Source organism: Stenella coeruleoalba, assembly GCF_951394435.1.
Source record: "Stenella coeruleoalba genome assembly, chromosome: 18".
NCBI classification, from domain to species: Eukaryota; Metazoa; Chordata; class Mammalia; order Artiodactyla; family Delphinidae; genus Stenella; species Stenella coeruleoalba.
This window is the reverse complement of record NC_137164.1, coordinates 23,125,653-23,144,870: the sequence shown is the minus strand read 5'-3', so window position 1 is coordinate 23,144,870 and position 19,218 is coordinate 23,125,653. Positions and strand designations below refer to the sequence as shown.

At 44.9% G+C, this 19,218-nt stretch overlaps 1 protein-coding gene across 9 annotated transcripts in view; it reads right to left on the bottom strand.

Moving 5' to 3' along the window:
• ENOX1 (ecto-NOX disulfide-thiol exchanger 1) overlaps nt 1-19,218 on the bottom strand; it is a 609,053-nt gene that overhangs the window by 50,830 nt on the left and 539,005 nt on the right. For 8 of the 9 annotated variants that reach the window (XM_079902712.1, XM_079902713.1, XM_079902711.1 and 5 more), the window contains 2 exons: nt 14,365-14,472; nt 9,986-10,042 (listed from right to left, as the gene is read on the bottom strand). The exons of the other annotated variant lie outside the window; for it this stretch is intronic. In XM_079902712.1, coding sequence (XP_079758838.1) covers nt 9,986-10,042; nt 14,365-14,472 — 165 coding nt within the window. The remainder of the gene's footprint in view (nt 1-9,985; nt 10,043-14,364; nt 14,473-19,218) is intronic. 9 annotated transcript variants of the gene reach the window in all.

Below are 19,218 nucleotides of genomic sequence, written 5' to 3'. Positions count from 1 at the left end.
AGAACGTAAAATGTGAAGGCCTCTTCCACTGGGCAGGGGCAGGAGCTTTCCTCCCCAGCTCAACGTTTGCTCCGCCTGAATTAGGAAGACAGACATGGAGAGAGTTCAGGCTGAGGTGTGGCCTGAAGAAGTTCCAGGTGGCTACAAACAGGGTGCCTGGTGCCTGGGAGAGCAGGGTGGCCGGGTGCCCCTCTGGGCGGGGTGGGCAGGCCAGGAGGGAGGGAGGGGAGGCTGCATTTAGCGGGAACTCACCGCTGGGGCCGCTTCCCACCTCTCAGGTCCTAGACAGGGTTGGGGGAACGGAGAGGGGCGCCTCCGTCAGAGCAAGGCTGAACGAGTAGCACGCACTTCACTTGCTCATGGGTCCTCCGAAATGCCCAAGTAGTATTTCCAAGTCTGACCTTTGTAGTTACCCCCAGGAAGCCCATCAATATTGCATCTGCAGATTAATATCTGAGTTGTCTGCTTCGAATTCCAGGATAGACTTCTTTCGGGGTAGAGTTTTCATGACGTGGGCACAGTCATGCAACTATAAACACACCTCTGGTGAAGGCCGTGTCACTGCTCGAGCTGGCAGGGATGGGTGGGATGGCGGCAGCAGCAAGTGATGAAACTTAGGAAAACTCTTCCCGGCACAGTCTTCTCCGCCCCTCTCCCCCTTTTTTCTTCCTTCCGCCTTTCCACCTACTTTCCCCTTCTTTGTCCTCGTCCTTACACATTTCCTCAAAGAAATACCACCGTCTAGTGAGTTCTGTGGCACTGTGATGGATGAGGTCTGGAGACGAGCAGTGTGTGTGGTGAGAGAACGACTGCCCTGTGCGGCGTTACACAATCCTCCTGAGACCCAGGGAGTGCTGAGCAGAGAATCCTCGCAAGACCAGCGTCAAGACGGTGAGCCGAGCAACGCTCGCCCCAGCCCTGGCCGGCACGTTTCACACCTCTTCCTTTCCTGGTCTCTGTGTTTAGCAGAAACTAGGAGTGTAGAAATCACTGGAGAACATTTAATGTTCGAAAAACAACAGCAAGTGTCTAGGAAGCCCTATAGCTCCTGAGAAACAGAGAGAACTAACACCAGGGGACGCTCATCTCCTGGTGAATCCCTGTTCCCTGCTGTTTTCAGGTCACTAATCCTGGTGATATGTCAGCAGGAACCGAAGCTGTGTGAGAGAAGGAGGCGCCCCACTTTCCCCTACCATCTTCCAGAGGCACTAGAACAAAGTGCTTCTGTCCACCTTTTGGGCTCCTGGCTTTTTTCACAAATGCTCCTCAACTTTCTTCCTGTTCCGTTTTGAGCAGCACATCAGGCAGTGCTAAGCTGTATCTCCCGGGAGGCCCGGTTCCTGTGACTGAGCTCTCTAGGTTTATTACACTTTAAAATGATATTGCCTGCACTCAAGTCATGTCTGTATATCCCTGTGTGCATCTCTTGTTGACGGTTTTGAGTTTCCATGTATCTTCCTGACCATATTAGAAATAAAAAGTTAAGGTTCTGTTTGGGCTTAGAACTCATGTTGTCCTTGTACTTGGACATTCTTCTCAATCTCATGTATTCTCTGGAGAGGGCGGGTAGGGGTGGCCTGGGTTTGGGATCCACACAGAGAACAGGTTCTGCCATCCCTAGACCACCAGGAAGACGCTCTAGTTCACAGCACAAAACCCCCAATAACATGTCTCAGTATCATTCTTCTAAATCATTCACGAAGGCTATACCGTTTGCCTCTCTCTGCAGAATGTAGACATTCTTGGGAGCCGTTTTCATCTCCTGTTGAAGAACTCAGTATCCTCTCTATGTGGTCACATTCAGACAATATTACTGGTTGTCTATCTCATCGGTTGTCTATCTCATCACTTACCATGTAGGGGCTGAGCTTTAACCTTTGTAAAGAGTTAGTGGATCTCCCTCTATCCCTAAATCCCATTCAAATGGAAAAGCATCCCCATTTCAAAAGTGCTTCAATGGTGGATGGACTAACTAATACACTGTTAAAGAATACTCATTGCACACTATCCAGGACAGCAAAAACAAATACTATTTTAAAGTCCCACAGCAGGGACTGATTCAATACACTACAGCACATCTGTGGCATGAAGTATCAGGCAGTCATTAAAAGTTGTACTAAGAAAACATTTAATAACGTGGGGAAATGCTCATGATTTACAATGAAAAAAAAATGTATGGCTGTAAAACTGCCCATATAATATGCTGTAAATTTGGTAAAAGTGTATATATGTGCACACAGGCGAGGCTGAGGGAAACACAAGAAAGTGTAAACGCTAATTTCTGAGTGGTAAGATTGCAGATGATTGTTTTCTTTATATTTTCCACAAAAAGAAAATGGCTCTTTTAAGATAAGAGCATTTGTGTGTGTGGGGGTATTGGATTTATAAAAGTTACCAGTCTTCCATTCTAAACAATTGCTTTTGCTTCTGCATCACGTAGGATTATCATTAACCTTTTGGGGGAAGTATATTTGTCTCCAGAGTGGAAAATTTTGGTTTCAGATCTTGATTTTAGCTATATAGGTATCCATGTCTGTGTCAGACCATTTCAGTCAGCACTGAAATTTATGTCTACTTTGGCTGCTCTCGTGTCTCCAAACCCAACCTGTCAGCTTTATTAAACATGCACTAATCCTATTACACGCTCCAAATCCTCTAATGGCCAAGCAGGTCCTATCAGCTCCCGTCCTGACAAAAAGGCCTAACTGTAGGCCCAGCTCCAGCTGTGGAAACACATGGCGGGTTGGCAGTGAAGCTCCTGGTAAGGAAACTTCTCGAGTGTTTACTGGAACCAAAAACACTAACCCTGAAGCCAGCTTTGTCCAACTTTGACAGCAGTTCCCTCTCTAATCCTTCCTTGGGGCACATGCTGAGAAGAGAGTTTATGAACAGGGTCTCCTCCGACCATCAGTCCTTTCCGAGGGGGCTGGGTTGGGATGTGTGTGGTTTTTTTCACGTGCAATTCTGGATTTCACAGCAAATGGTGGGGATACGGCGAATTCACAGCAGAAAACATGGTAAACCAGCTGGAAGAAGGCAGCTGGGTGGGTGCAGGAGGGGGGAGTCGGGGTAGAGGTGGGAACGGAAGCACCAGCAGAAGAAAAGCAACGTTACAGAGGCTGTAACTGGAACAAAAGGCCGGAGGCTGGGTGTGAGCATTTAATATGTGAATGGGGCCATACATTACAGGCTAAAGGAAGTATCAGTCCATGAAAAGTCCCCCTTCTTGATTTTAGACATCTACAGAGCAAGGCTGACCCCAGGCAGCTACAGACATGGGTCCATCTCTCTCTGAAGGAAGACAAAGTGGCTACTGATTTTCCAGTTGCGATTTTCAGGGGTCTCAAAGCTCCCTACATACCTACACGTATATACCACTCCCCTCAGACTCTCCTCCCCATGGACCCAATCCTTCCAATAAAGGTCTTGTCTCCAGAGAGTTTAGGGCAACGTGCAAACCAGCTACCTCAAGCCCATTCATTATTCGCACTGTGATATTGACCCAAAGGTGGAGAATGAGTCCTGATGGAATGAGACAGAGGACAAGCCAGTTTTGGTGAGATCGGGGCACGATGACAGAGTCAGCTCCATGTGAGGCAGGAACCACGTCTATATTAGTCACCGATGGATTTCCAGAACCCAGCACAGCACCTGGCACGTGGAAGGATGGAGCAATAATAATACCCAACGCTTCCCGGCCATGTCAACACTGCCTAGCAATGCTCACAATAACCCTATGCGTTAGCTGCGGTCACTACCTTTGTTTTAGAAGTGAACAAAATGGTGGTGCACGGTGCAATGAATGGCCCAGGGTCCCCCAGACAGTAAATGGCGGAACCGGGACTAAAGCCAGGCTACTTGGTGCCCAGATCTGTTCTTAATCTCTACACTCTGCTGCCTCCTTCAATGAAGACTTGTTGATTTACTGAGTCCAAAAGGGATGGAAGGTGAAGTAAGTCAGACAGAGAAAGACAAATATAATATGATATCACTGACATGTGGAATCTAATTTTTAAAAAATGATACAAATGAATTTATTTACAAAACAGAAACAGACTTACAGATAGCGAAAACAAACTTACGGTTACCAAAGGGGAAACGTGGTGGGGAAGGATAAATCAGGAGCTTGGGATGAACATACACACTGCTATGTATAAGATAGATAACCAACAAGGATCTACTTATAGTACAGGGAACTCTACTCAATATTTTCTGATAACCTCTATGCGAAAAGAATCTAGACAAGAATGAATATATGTATATGTATAACTGAATCACTTTGCTGTACACCTGAAACTAACACAACAATGTCAATCAACCATACTCCAATAAAATTAAAAAAAAAAAAAAAAAAAAGAAGGGCTTCCCTAGTGGTGCAGTGGTTGAGAGTCCGCCTGCCGATGCAGGGGACACGGGTTCGTGCCCCGGTCCGGGAAGATCCCACATGCCGCGGAGCGGCTGGGCCCGTGAGCCATGGCCACTGGGCCTGTGCTCCGCAACGGGAGAGGCCGCAACAGTGAGAGGCCCACGTACCGCAAAAAAATAAAATAAAATAAAAAATAAATTAAAAAAAAAAAGGGGGGATGGAAGACTGTGTTGGAACACAGACTGGGGGCCTTTGTACAGCCTCAGGCAGTGAGATGGTGAGAAGAAAGACCCCCAGGGGCCGGAAGCACTGTGGTGTCTGCAGTCTCACCCCCGGTATCTGCAGGCGCACGCTCCCTGGGCCGGTGCTCCAGTTCCCTGCCATGCAGCCTGTGGAATGGTGCGAGGGAGGGACAGACCTTTGTGCTGAGGTGTTCCTTACTGTCTCCTCCAGTTCAAGGTCGGGGCCTCCAAGAACAGGCCAGAAGCTACAGGAGGGAAGGATAGAGCCTGAGTCTTCTTGTATTTGACTATGGTCCCAGTTTCCTGTGGGGTTTTTCTTTTTCTTTCGCCTTGTTTGATACATCAGTATGTATATACCCTCTTGTGCTTAACGCACCCAAAGGATGGTAAGCACGTTCTGCAACTGGGCCAAGGGCTCGATGCTAGCAGAGGTTCCGCCATAGGCATCATTAGAATACACGGTTAACGGTCGCTTTCTGCCGCAGCGTGTACTGAACTTGAAGACTGTTCTGCACACAGCATCTCTTCCGTATGCTCTTAACGTCGTCACTCTGACAAATGTGAAGACAACTTGAGGATTTACTTACTTACAGAGGCAACGTGAAAAACTGAAAAATCTTTTCTCTTTTGTGTTTTTGTTTTATTGTTGGGTGGGAAAGGTGTTCCACTAGACAGTGGTAACCTTCAGTGCCACAGATGCAACCTCTTTCCAGACTGCAAATGATTTTTGTAACTCCAGTGTGTGAGCCTGAATTATGCAAGTAGAGGAGGGGGCGGTAAAAGCTTTCCTGTAGCAGAAACAAAGAGGGGGGAGAAAAAATTCACGGAAAGCTTCTAGACCGAATTGTTCTATACGTTGCCGGCTTAAGTAGCTACTTTATTTGATCCCTCCTAGCTGTTCCTGCATTTCTTGCATCCTCTCCTTTCCCTTCCACTTTCTCGCCGAGCATATGCAGGTTAAGGATCATGGGTGGTGATACCTCTGGGAGGTACCTGGGAGGAAGGTCATCAAAAGAGATGCAAGGTGAAGACAGATATCAAATTAATTACATTCAACAAAGTAATGAATAGTAAATTTAATTTTAAATTAAAATTTAAAAGTTTTTAATTTAAGATTTTGATATCTGTTATACATAATGACCAGGGACCAGGTTAGTTATTCAGCAATCCTAGGGGTTAAGAGAGAGCTTGGAGACAGAGACCAAAAGAAAAGTCATAGCTTTGCTTTTGAGGAAAGAAAATTGGTTTTGGAATAGCTGAAATCTCTGAAGGATCTGTACTAAAGGCTAGTTTTAAACTTGGGTATACTAAAATATATCCAGTTCCAAATACAAGAAAAAACCTGCTTCAGATCTTAAGTGCAGTCCTCTTGGAGAAAAGGCCTTTGCAATTGATCTCAGCTTCTGGCTCCAATGCTTTTAGATTAGCCTTTCAGAAACCTCTTCTCATGGGCGTGAGCTCACAGAAGGTCTTGCGCATGGGGACAAGGGTGGGCTTTGTAAGGGCGCCTCTGTTTGGGGACCTCAAGAATACTGAACAAGGTGTTGGTCAGATACTGTCCTTGCCCAATAAAATATAAAAACAATAGAAAATAATTAGTAACTGAGGGACTCTAGGTGCGGCTACTCTCATAAGCTTAGCTCTTGAGACTTAAATAGGCAAAAGAGTTACTAAGTTGCAAAACCGGACACATCTTTTTTTTTTTTTCCCCGACACATCTTTGAGTGGCAGGTGTGCATCTGTCACGCTAACATTCTGAATGCCTGACAATTCTGTTAAGTCTAATCTCCCCGCCAGACTTCATGACACAGCTATTAATATACAGAATCAACCAGAAACAAATCTGAGCCATGCAGACCAGGATTTATGGACGTGTTAATTACGGCATTATTTATAAAATTTAAAAAAAAAAAGGAAGTTAAATGCCTAACACATAGGCACGTGGTTCAGTTAGTTCATATCTACATTACACAGCCATTAAGAGCCATGTCTCTGAGGAACATTTACTGACAAGAAGAATACTCACGGTATAATGAGAAATCAATAAGGTACAAAATGGAAGACACCGTGATCATATTTATTGGTTCATTTATTTATGGTTTTTTCCCCTCTGGTCGTATGCATGCACGTGACTGGGAAGAACTAAAATAAAATACTGATGGTGACTATCTCTGAGTAATGAGATATTAGCTTATTTTTCTCTACCTTTGTATACTTTTCTGTAATTTTCCAGTTTCATACAAACCTTTTCCTTTTCCAATAAAATATACTGCTTTAAGAAAGCGATTGTTAATTCCTAGCTAAGAATACCTAGCTAAGCCAGCACCAGTCCACTATATGATTATTATTAATAAATGATAATGTACACAGCTCCTATCCCTGCATGTGCGTAATCATGGTGAAAAAAAATCAATATGTCTCAGTCAGTAACCTCTGGGCCAGAAGCTTTAAAACTCATGATCTGCATTAAAATTCATCCTGTCAGAGCACTACCTACTGTAGTGAATATTCTGATATTGGTGCATGAAAAGGGAATTGATACTTGTCAAGGACGTACTCTGGGCCAGGTGTTTATATATGGGGTTTTGCTTAGTACGCTTCTGGATGAGGAAACTGAAGTTCAAAAAGGTCAAATCACTGACTCTGGTCACATGACTCCTCAGTGATCAAAATGGATTCAAACCCTCTCAGTCTGGCTTGAAAGCCCCCTCTCCTTTCACCACCACAGGGCTGGTGAAAACTTCAGATGACACGTAGACTTCATTTCAGACATTTAAAAATATCTTAAAATATTTTGCTAGCACTCCGACCGTGTGGCCAAAATAACTGACCTTTGTTTCTTTTCTTTCACACAACCTAGTGGAGGTGCTGGGGAAACTACCCAAAGGAGACAACATGACAGACAGAAAAGAGAAGGACAGGTGAGTAATCCACCTACTGGGAAACGCTTGAAAGAACAGGCAATTTTTAGAGTTGCGCAAACTAGCCTAGCCCTCTGCTCGGTGAGGGAGGAGGCGGCCAGCTGAGATGTCGGGCAAGTGCTACCAGACTCCATCAGTCCACAAATCTCTCCCCGAACCCGCCCCAGTGGGCAAGGTGCTGCTCCTCTCTCCTGCTTGGCCTGACTGAACCCCATTTCTCAACGGTCATTTTGGGGGGTTGATTACAAAGCACACGTTATGGATTCTAGAGAGGATTTTTTTTTTTTTTTGGTACGCGGGCCTCTCACTGTTGTGGCCTCTCCCATTGCGAAGCACAGGCTCTGGACGCACAGGCTCAGCGGCCATGGCTCACGGGCCCAGCCGCTCCGCGGCATGTGGGATCCTCCCGGACCGGGGCACGAACCCGTGTCCCCTGCATCGGCAGGCGGACTCTCAACCACTGCGCCACCAGGGAAGCCCTAGAGAGGTGTTCTTAGACGTTAAAAACTTTCCTCTAAGAGAGGACGACAGACCTTAAAGATGATCTCTTTTCACTCTTTCCACTTAACAATATATACCTTTTGACATTTCTCAAGAAAGAGCCTACAGACTAGATATTGTGTTAGGCCTATCTTTCCACATAGCATCTAACTGAATTCAATCAGCAGATGAGTTTGTAATCCTAACAACATCCCATATAGTTAGAACCTCACCATTACAAAGTGCTTCCAAATCAGTGATATCATTTGCTTCTCACAGTAAACCTGAAGGAAGGAAAGGGAGGTAATGTCACCCCCATTTTACAGATCAGGAAATTGAGACATACTGCCACTTTGTCTGGCTTATTGGATTAGACAGCAGCTTCCTTGGGAGGCACAGAGGGACTGACTCTGGGGGGTGGGGTGCGTATGAAAGTTTCAAAACGTGGCAGTAATGTGTCTCTGGAAAACAGGATCCTGAAAAGGGGTTTTCGGGTAAGGATGGGGTAATGAAATACTGGAGCAGGAAGACAAACACTACTTGGGTCACACTGTTGCCTGTGGAGAGCTCTGGGTGAGTGGCTTCCTTCCCTAACTTTCTGCTTTCTCAGTCCTATCTATTCTTCAAAGCCAAACCCAAATCCCACCGATCCAGGAGCCGTTCTTGAGTATCCAGCACAGAGAAACCATAATAACAACACCTCAAGATTTCCATGTGCCCTAGCTCATTACATCATGAAAAGCTGTTGAGGTAGGCTGCACAGTCAGTTTTACAAATGAAGAAAATGAAGCTCAGAGGGGTTCAGTAACTTGTCAAGCTGACACGGCTAATAAGCAGCAAAGTCTGGATTTCAAACTACGTCAAATCACAGCGGCCTCACCTTCCTGTACATGTATCACATCTTGTTTATTGCCTGCCCACGTGTCCCTTAGTTCATCAGCCTTTTGCTGTAAGTTCTTTGAGGGCAGACCCCAAGCCTTATATTTCTTTCTAACCACCCCCTCCCACAGTTAGCAGAGCCCCATGTACACAGTAGGTTCTCAATAAGCATCATATGTTAAATATCTGTTTGGTAGGAAGAGTAGTTATTAAGAGGGATTTTTCGGTACTCTGAATGTCAGGGTCTCTGCTGTATATAATTAAAACAAGAGTGAACATGGAATGTATAATTTCTCCTCGCTCTAGCTTAATCAGGCATTCATTACCATGTCTGATTCTGTGTTATGTAAAAAGAACTGCTTAGTGAGCATTTTCTATGAAGAGGATAGTCAAATACATACAGATATCAAAGAGATTTTTAAAAAAGGCGAAAACAAAACCATCCAACATATGGAGAGACAATGATCTACATGGCGTACTGTTTCACCTGAGACTAAAGAACTTCCAAGGCAAAGAGAGTACTTGGCTAATACTGGGAAATTCAAGGTACACCCAGGAGGAAGCAGAGTGCCAAGTGGGATCCTGTACCATTAGACTCTGTCTCAAGAGGACGGATGCTCTATGCAACTGATCGGGGTCAGAAACAGAGAAAAGTACGCTTTCAAGGGCTTTTCTGGGAGAAGGGGTTTGCTTTGAAACCTCTTCAGCATAGCAGCCATTTCACTACCCTCTTCATTGCCAGGCAAACTTAATAAAAACACATGCAGTATACAATTTATTACCCTGTTGGGTCTCATTCCATTTGCCCTCCCAACACCTCATTGGTCTATAGCTTTGAAAATATAAAGGACTCGAATAAATTCATTGAGATGAGAATTTTTATGATAGAGCTTAGCTCAAGTACTCCTATGTCAACATCTGGTAACCTAAGCTAACAGTACCTACCCATATTTTACTGCCAAACCACACATTAGTAATCTTAATAAGCCGCTGAGACGCAGGGATCTGACTTCCTTTGTGTTAAAAAGTGCCACATTCTCGTGGGCATTCAACCAACACCAAGCAAGAAGAGCAAACCCCAGGTTTGTGGTACCTACATTTGTGTCCTCATGGCTGTGGCCATTGGTCTCGACCAACTCCTTGGTACCCTTCAACTGCAGATTTTAAGAAAAAACAAAACAAAAAAACCCAAATGAATAAGTAAGCATTATCTACTAAGTGTATATCATCCTGTTAACCCTGATTTATCTGAGGCTGCCCTTTATGAAACTTCCAACAAGAAATAACAGATGGAGCACATAATTCTAACGAGTCTTCCTGAAACCAGTCTGAGACCAACATTCTACGAAACCTGATGGCTGGCAAGAAATAAATGGGCCTTGGTCATTATTTTTAAATAATAAAATTAGAAAGCAGTTCCACAGGCATAAAATGCATAAAATTCATTCTTAAGAATAATAAATGATTCCATTTTCTCGTTGTATTGCTATTAATTTAAACCCGGCAGTGTTTGCAAGTTGCCACCAGCTAAATGATGTTATAGAACAATTGTTCGAGAATTATGTTATTTCCCCTTGTTTTAACATGCCGCAGTGCTACTGTACGTGTCCTCCTTGAGAACCTATTTGAATGACTGACATGGTTTCTGGAGGTCTAAAACAAGACGATTTGCTTCTTTTTGGAAAGGAAGAATTGGGAACACATCTCCTTGGTCACTGAGGCATCAGAAGAAAAGCTATTTCTCAAATGAGATTTTTAACAGTGAACATCTGAAAATGCCTCTCCCTCAGAAGGCTTAGGAGTCATCAGTTATCAGGAGATTTCTGGAAACCTTTAATTGGCATTTTATCCTAGCCTGACTTGAAGCAGACACATGAAGACAGAGAATAAGGGCAAAGGGGAGCAGGCCTTGCAGCTGTTTGCTGGTACTTCTTCCTGGCCTATTGTGCTTAGGAAGCAGCATCTTCTGCATCCTCTTTTTTATGCCTAAAATATTCATGGTGGGATATAAATGCGTAAAGTTTGAAAGAAAATAAGTGCACCGCCCATGTGTTTGATTCAAATGTTGGTTCTTTCGGGCTCTTGGTACACGTTAAAATGAAAGCGTCTTTGATTTTTGTCAGGCGATCTCAGACTCCCAGCAAGAAAACCACACGCTCTCCGTGCCAAGAGAGAGGCTCTGCCGAAGCAATGGCGCCGTGGAGGAGCTGAGTGTGGGGCAGCCGGCTGTGGGCCAGTGGGGCAGATTAAGACTCACCTCCACATCACGCTCCTGCTTGAGAAAGAGGCATGCTGCCCTGCGTTCTCTGGGGCTACACCACTGATGCTTCTACACATAACAAAGACAAGGGAGCACAGGCAATGTGTGATACACACGAGAAGAAAAAGTGCGCCTCAGTGACAGCAGCGCCGTCTGTTATCAGAGGGCACAAAGGGACTTAAAAACCCCTCTCTGTTTTCCTGTCTTAAGGGTTTCTTTTCATAGGTGTTCCTCATCTTCTCCTTTTCATCAACCCTCTCTGCTTGTCCCACCTTGTAACTCGTGCTTCTGGGAGTGAAGAGCGGGGTTGGCTCAGAAGAAGGTTTTGTTACTTCTGCCCTCGATGGCCTGGCTCCCTGCTCTCTCTGGAGCTGCTGGTCTCCTCCAGACGGAGGGGCTAACATCTTGTCTGAGGATACCTGGGCTTGGGAACAGGCTCCAGGTGTTGGAAGCTACCACCTCTGTGAAGGACATGAAAGGCAGGAGCCAGTGGGGCCTGGTGGGGCCTGGTGAAGCTGCATCTTAGCAAACAGAGAGCTTAGGGAGTGAGCCTGCCTTCCCTGGGCTGAGGGCTACGGACGGTAAGGGTCTGCCCTCACAAACTGTTCCTTCTTTTCAGGATTTCCATCAAGTGGTAGTCACGTTAAACAGCAAAATTCCACGTCTTCAGAGCAGGATATATCTTTTCCTGTGTGTGTGTGTGTCTATATAATACTGTAAGTCCCCTACATACGAACGAGTTCCGTTCCGAGAGCACGTCTGTAAGTCCAATTTGCTTGTAAGTCCAACAAAGTTAGCCTAGGTACCCAACTAACACAATTGGCTATATAGTACTGTACTGTACTGTAATGGGTCTATAATACTTTTCACACAAATAATACATAAAAAACAAACAAACAAAAAATAAAGAAAACATTTTTAATCTTACAGTACAGCACCTTGAAAAGTACAGTAGTACCAGCTACATCACGGCTGCTTTTATGCTTGCTTTCGGACATCCTGGGCTTGAAATAAAGATACTGTACTACTGTACTCTATACAGTACTGTACAGTAAAGTACGCAAAAGCACGGCCACTTGAAGAGGATGCACGCACGTGACAACGTACGCCAGACATGTGAACTGACTTATGTGATTGGACAGGCGAATGCACATTTACATCTTCGAAAGTTCTCAACGTGAAGGTTCGTATGCAGGGAACTTACTGTAGTGAGAGTCTAGGCCCAATCAAACCTCTGGGGGGTGAGGCCATCTGTTTAGGCCCTATCTATGCAGGCACTGAAAAGGTGTTTGCACGTATAGCTACTCTACACAAGTCCAAAGAAAGCTTTCTAAGGCATTGTTTAGAGAGGCAGAGGTGTGTTTTTAAATGTATGTCTGTGTGTGGCGGGAAGCTACAGGGAGATGGAAGGAACGTGTCCACTGTCTGCTCTCATCTACAAGGATGACAGGGGCACCGGGCAAGGGGCTCTCGGGAAATCAGTCTGGTGGCGAACAGCACCCAAATGACGGCTGTGGGCTCTCTTAGGCTTATGTATTCTCGGTGCCCTTGCTTGTAAAGGAGCCATCCCATTACTACAGCAGATTTAAAAACGCTTCCTTTCCAGTCAGATTTCCTAGGTTTTTAATGATTTTAGTTGTTCTGAATCTTGTTCATGTTCCCCATTTATCTTTTTTTTTTTTAAGTAATGGAGAACGAAGTGTGATGCTTTACCAAAGCCTGTGTACGCACGTTGCTCTTTAAAAACGCATGCCGTGACGACAAGGATGTAGCAATGAATTCTGCAAAACTTAGCATCTATTTTTATGACTGGAGTTTGGAGTTTGAATCAAAATAAACGATCTGAGTCATTTAGAGAAAGGAATTCACCCCTCCTCATCCCAGTAAATCAAGGAGGCAGAGAGAGAAAATGTAAAACAACAAAGCTCAGAGCTATGTCTGTCCGATCAGGAGCAAATCTGGACCAAATCAGCTCTCCTTTGTTGAAAGCCTTTGAATAATGTAAAAGAAGAAAGAACAGTGACTGCAGGTCTCTTAGACAGTAGGTCATTGTGAATTTAGTCATCAATATTTTTTCAGTTCAATCTAACTTATCCAAAATCATATAATGTAAGCCTCAGTCTAAGTTACTGAATCTATCTTAATCGTATAAAGGTAACGATTAGCTTTAGAAAGCATTTTCCTCCAAAGCTATAAAAGCTTATAAACGATCTAACATCTTCACTTGTCCCTCACAATTCACTTATACTTTTAGGGGAAAGTGACTGACAAGATATTTTGAGTCCAAACCATTAAGAAGTTAAAAATCACTTGTAAAGTGACTGAGTCACAGCTGACTAGGCTCATACGCTTCCAACTTCATAGTTTTTTTAAAAAAATATCACTTTTGAAGTTATATATGTTGTGCAGAGGACCTCCTCATATACCACTGTGAGTGAAAATTTTAAAGCAACCTAAATTTGACTACCCCCAGAGGGCTACGGTTACTCTATGTGATTTTTTTCCCCCTTCCATTTGCCGTTCATTACATCATGGGCGGCATGTGAAGGCCAGAAATAGGAAAGCATTTCAAGAGCTTTCTCAGCTTCTTGCGTGTAGGTACTGGGCTTAGATTTCACTCAGGGGCCGGGCGATCCATCTCACCCTGCTGTACGACGATCGTTTCCAATCTACTTATCAACGTCGGGCCACACTTTAGTATCAAAGAAAGCCAGGATGAAACGTTCAGATTTACAAACTTCATATGAAAGGTCTGTTGCTCACCCTGGTTAGATAAGTGCCCTGATGCACAGGGGAGAGATTTTTTTAAATGTCGCTATGAATCAGTCCTTCTGATTCAGATGTCTGCAGGAGGACTGTGGGCTATGCTAACCTTATTTTCCTTGCGATGAGACTTAAAAGGAAACTAGCTGCTTGCTGTGAAATTTATCTGCATTGCCAATGTTTTAAAACTTCTGGAAAACTTTCTTCTTCTGGAAGAAACGTTCACACATCGCTGGGGGGCTTGGGTGGTCTAAAGAGGTACCAGAGTGAAAGCAGAGATGCTGCAGATGAAATTATAAATTCTACCCAGCAAAGCTGCTAAGAGGTGGGGAGGGTCCAGGCTGGTCATTTCGAAGATTAACTGCAGCAGTGTTTGCATGTGTGTCGAACACGGGGGAGGCGTGTGTCCGTGTCTGAACTAATTCACGAGGCAGAGCTGTTGCATTCACTTACTTGTTCCTGGAGGACTTTGAGTAATGCCTGTGTGTGTGACTGCTCTTCCTTTGCTTGTTCCAATTCTGACTTTTTGTTGTTTAACTCCTCCTGGATGGTCAGCAATTGCTGTGAAAAGGATATTTAGGATAAGTAGGATTGAAGGCCAATGGAATACTGTAAGATATTGAAAACATCCATTCCAAAACACGAGGAAAAGGTTTGTACGTGTCTTAAAGCTTAATCCAGACTTCAGTTGACCTTTTTTAAATGTCTGTTTCACACACACACCCCCCGTAGTGTAACGAGTGTGCAGTTAATGCCACAGTATCAGGCTGTTTGTGACACTGATGCACAACGCTTGTTTCAGTGTTTGTGAAGGCACCTTTATATTCCTTTAAACAGATGCGTATCTGTAAAAATATGTAGAATAGTGGTAAGAAACTAAGACACTGACAGCTGAAGAAATTAAATCATAAAGACACTTAAAATAATGAGTCAACTTGTCCGAGGTTACATCATTTTACATATGACCCTAAAGCTAGCTTTCCAGTAGCTCTGTAAAGCTGCTTCACCAGGTGGCTGGGAGCACAAAAGAGCCTTTTACCTTCTCTGTTATGATGGTGATGTTTTATTAGATCAGCAGGACTGAAGTCCGAACTGCAATCAATGTATCAGTCGAGAAAACTGCTGATACAAGCTGTCAAAACACTCAGCTATGGCCTGCACCGTTGTTCTGAAGCAGGGCCACTGAACGGATTGCTGCGAAGCCTTGAGCGCGCCTTGCCCTATCCACTGTAATGCATGGGAGGCTGACCTGGCCTGCCAGGAGGACGGGGCTGCCCAGAACTAATTCTTTGGAACATGGTTATGTGCTAATATATACATAGGCTGCAGAGCACATTCAAGAGCTTCAAACCAGGCCCCGGAAGCAGCTATGTCTTATTCAGAGCTTCTTGACAACAAAGGGCTAGTTTGCAAAGACGGAAGTCTGTTTCTTCTGCTCCTGCACGTGACAAGTGCTGCACTGACGATACGAGAATGTCAGTGCGTTCCTGCCACGAGGGTAGCTGTCTCCACACCAAGGCTGCGACTTCTGGGGCTGGACAAGCTGGCTGCAGAGCTGCCTGGCCAGTTCTGAACTATCAAGGCCGGAATAAACACTGTCACTGGATTCCTGATGCTTAAAGTTGCCAAGTGGAAGGATTAAATTAAATCTTCAAAACTGCTAGTTTTGCGGTACGTTGTCGGGGAGGAAGTACTCAGAAAAACACACTGTGCCTTAACCCCTGGGCTTGCGTGTCCTGTTCCCTCGTCCGGTGCTGGCTGTAGATTTAAGAACCTGCTTTGGTCCCCCAGCATGAACAGTGGTTTCCTTGCAGTTTTCAAAACACTCAGCGCCCCTTATTTTACCACCTGCCCGTATCATACTCACATATGATGCAATACACACAACCCACACGGGCTCCCTTCACATGTTACGTGATTCAGTTGTGCACCAATTGATTAAAGTGCAGAAACCAGGGGGCCATATTGTACTCTGGCACCATGATAAGTAATGAAAACGACCATTTCCAAACAGTGGGGAATGACCCTGTTTCTTTATTCTCATTCATGACCAGCCCCAGAACAGTCCCGAGAGGATCTGGTGCTCTGACTTCCACGATGCCGAGTGGATTTTTATGTCATTAGACCATTTCGAATCCACTCCTTAAACCTCCTTTAAAAATGAGCCAAATGAAGGACAGGAAATTGTCTTCAAACATAGGTAGCTTATGTTCACTCAACTGCAGCACTCGAAGTAGCAAAATTTAGAAACGACTGATGTCCAGCAGAGGGGGACTGGCTACAGTAACGATGGTGCATCTGTACAATGGAACACCATTAAAAGGAAGTTGCACAAGTGTCTCTGGACATAGAATTAACTCATAATATACTGTTCTCCACATGAAAAGTTCAGGCTATGAAAGGGTTTCACTGAATTTTGCAAACTATTCGTAGAAATGAACCTGGACACTGTCTCTGGGTGAGTGGGCTTACGGATCTTTCTGTTAGTTTTGCTTGTCATTTTCTGGTATGTCTGTCAGGGAGCAGACACTGCTTTAGTAAGAACAGCAACAAGAGCAAACAAACGAACTTAATTAAAGTTGGGGAAAGGACAAAGAAAGGAAAACCACTTGGACACAACTCTCAGCTGTTATTACCAACACTGTGAATAGATCAGAGGGGAAGTGAGAACTCCACTGAGTCTGCCATTTCATCCACACGTTTACAACACTGCTTCGTGCTATTAAAACGTGCGTGCGCTCGTGTACACACACACACACACACACACACACACACACACATCCTTCCCCTGACCTCACTTCCCATGTAAGCTTCCATCCGTTCTCACTGTTCCTTGGAGTCACACTTTTAAATTAAAAAAAAGTGTGATTCCAAGGAATCATCCCCAGTTCCTTTTCTTCTCGTATGCAGGCAACCGCTTTCAATGGTTTCTTTTTTATTTGAATGTGTTTTTCCAAAATATATACTGTTGTTTTGAGAGTATGCATTTGTATGTTAAGTGATAGTGTTCATATTTCTTGTTTACTATGTTTTTAAGATCCATGTTGATATGTATATATATCTAACTATTGCTTCTGGTGGCTGCATATTATTTAACAGGGTACGTCCACCCAGTTATACCTATTCCACTCTCCCAGTGAAGGCCACTCAGATTATCTCCAATTCTCCTCCCCCTGTATAAGGCTGTAGTGGGAGATGCTAATGCTTGTCCCTATGGACCTGTGGGAGACTTGCCCTGGTGCATACCCAGCGATGGAGCTGTCGGTCACGGGGCATGCCCGAGGAGTTCACTGCCAAAGCTGCATCACAGAATGGCTGTACCAGCCTACCGCCCACCAGTGCTGTAAGAGTTACTGTACCCCACACCCACACTAACACTTTGCATTATCCAACTTTCTAACCTCTGTCAGTCTAATAATATCAAGATTCTTCACCTTGGGACTTGCCTTGTGGTCGAGCTGTAAAGAATCTGTCTTCCAATGCAGGGGATGTAGGTTCGATCCCTGGGTGGGGAACTAAGATCCCACATACCATGGGGCAACTAAGCCCACCTGCCACGGCTACTGAGCTCGTGTGCCTCAATGAGAGAGCCCTGCGTGCCGCAAACTACAGAGCCCGCGAGCCACAACGAGAGAGAGAAAACCCGCATGCCACAACTAGAGAGAAGCCCGTGAGCCGCAACGGAAGATCCAGGGTGCCTCAACGAAGACCCCGCGTGCTGCAACTAAGACCCGATGCAGCCAAATAAATAAATTAATTTATATATATTTTAAAAAAAGATTCTTCATCTTTGAAAAATCTCATACTTCTCTGACCCCCTGGGGTTTTATGCATCTCACATGTCTGCCAGCCTTTGAGGTTTACTGATACTTCTTAAAGGGAGAGTCAAGGGTAGTGGTTCTTAAATATGGAGAACTTTTCAAACACACTTATTCCTGGGTCCCACAGAAGACCAATTAACTCAGAATATCTAGGGGACGGACCCAGGCAATAATATTTTTTAAAAAAACCTCCACAGGGTTTCCCTGGTGGCGCAGTGGTTAAGAGTCCGCCTGCCGATGCAGGGGACACGGGTTTGTGCCCCGGTCCGGGAGGATCCCACATGCCGTGGAGCGGCTGGGCCCGTGAGCCAGGGCCGCTGAGCGTGCGCATCCGGAGCCTGTGCTCCGCAGCGGGAGAGGCCTGTGTACCGCAAAAAAAAAAAAAAAAAAAAAAAAAAAACCTCCACAGATAATTTTAATATGCAGCTGGGAAGGAAAACCACTGTCTCTTTAAATGCTTATTTAATCCTGCTACAACGTTGCTTCTGTCCAGAGTACCCTACTCTGCTCTTACTACAGTCACTAACGCTTTTCTAACTGCCAACTAGGATGCCAGGTTCTGTTTGCCTTGGCATGTCCTCTCTCTCCAGGCGACCCTGTTCACACCCATGGCTTCAACTGCACGGGCTCGGCTCCTGCGCTCCTGCTTTTCAAAGCTGACCTCACAGCCTCCGCCCCTCCTACTGCCCACCAGACCCTTTCCCTACAGTGTTCCAAACTGTGCTTACTGTGACCCCTCCCCCACAAGGCTAATTCTATTCCCCTGGTAACCAGGGTTAAAACCTTGAGGTCCATGCCCGCCCTTTCATCACGCCCACAACCTCTCTGCCCGTTCCTCTGCCTTCTCTCCAACCGTCTTCACTGTCATGTTTAGGATGAGCATCTCTCTTCTGGATCTGCTTTTTCCTCCTGTCATTCACCCTACACTCCTGAGAAAATTGAATCAAAGTGCTCCCGTGCTTAAAAAATACCATCGATCCCCCAATCTCTACTGGATAAAATCCAAACCACTGGCTGTGTCGTCCTTCCCCAGACATGCTAGGTCCTTTCATGACTCTATGAAAAGCTCACTACCCAGAATTCTGCCTGGCAGATTCCTATTCATTTTTTAAGCCAACTTAAAGAATGTTTTCGGGCTGACGTCAATCCATATGATGACTTTATACGATAGAAAAGAGCCCCATCCTCTAGGCAGACAGGACCCTTCACTAAGGCACATGGTTGGGCAGTAGAGTAGGGGCTTGATTTCATCCCCTTTCACCCATTTGGCCTGGTGCCCTTGTCCAGGGCAAAACCTGCACAACTATAAGCAGTGGTCTTGGTTTCTTCCTCAGTAAAGACCCCCTCTGATCACCCAAGCAAAGTTAGCTGTTCTAACTTCCATGCTCCAAAAGCACTTTTATATGATATATTACATTTCATAGATATCTCCCCAACTAGCCTACATCCACCAATGGTAGGGTCAATAACTGGGTTACCTCTAACA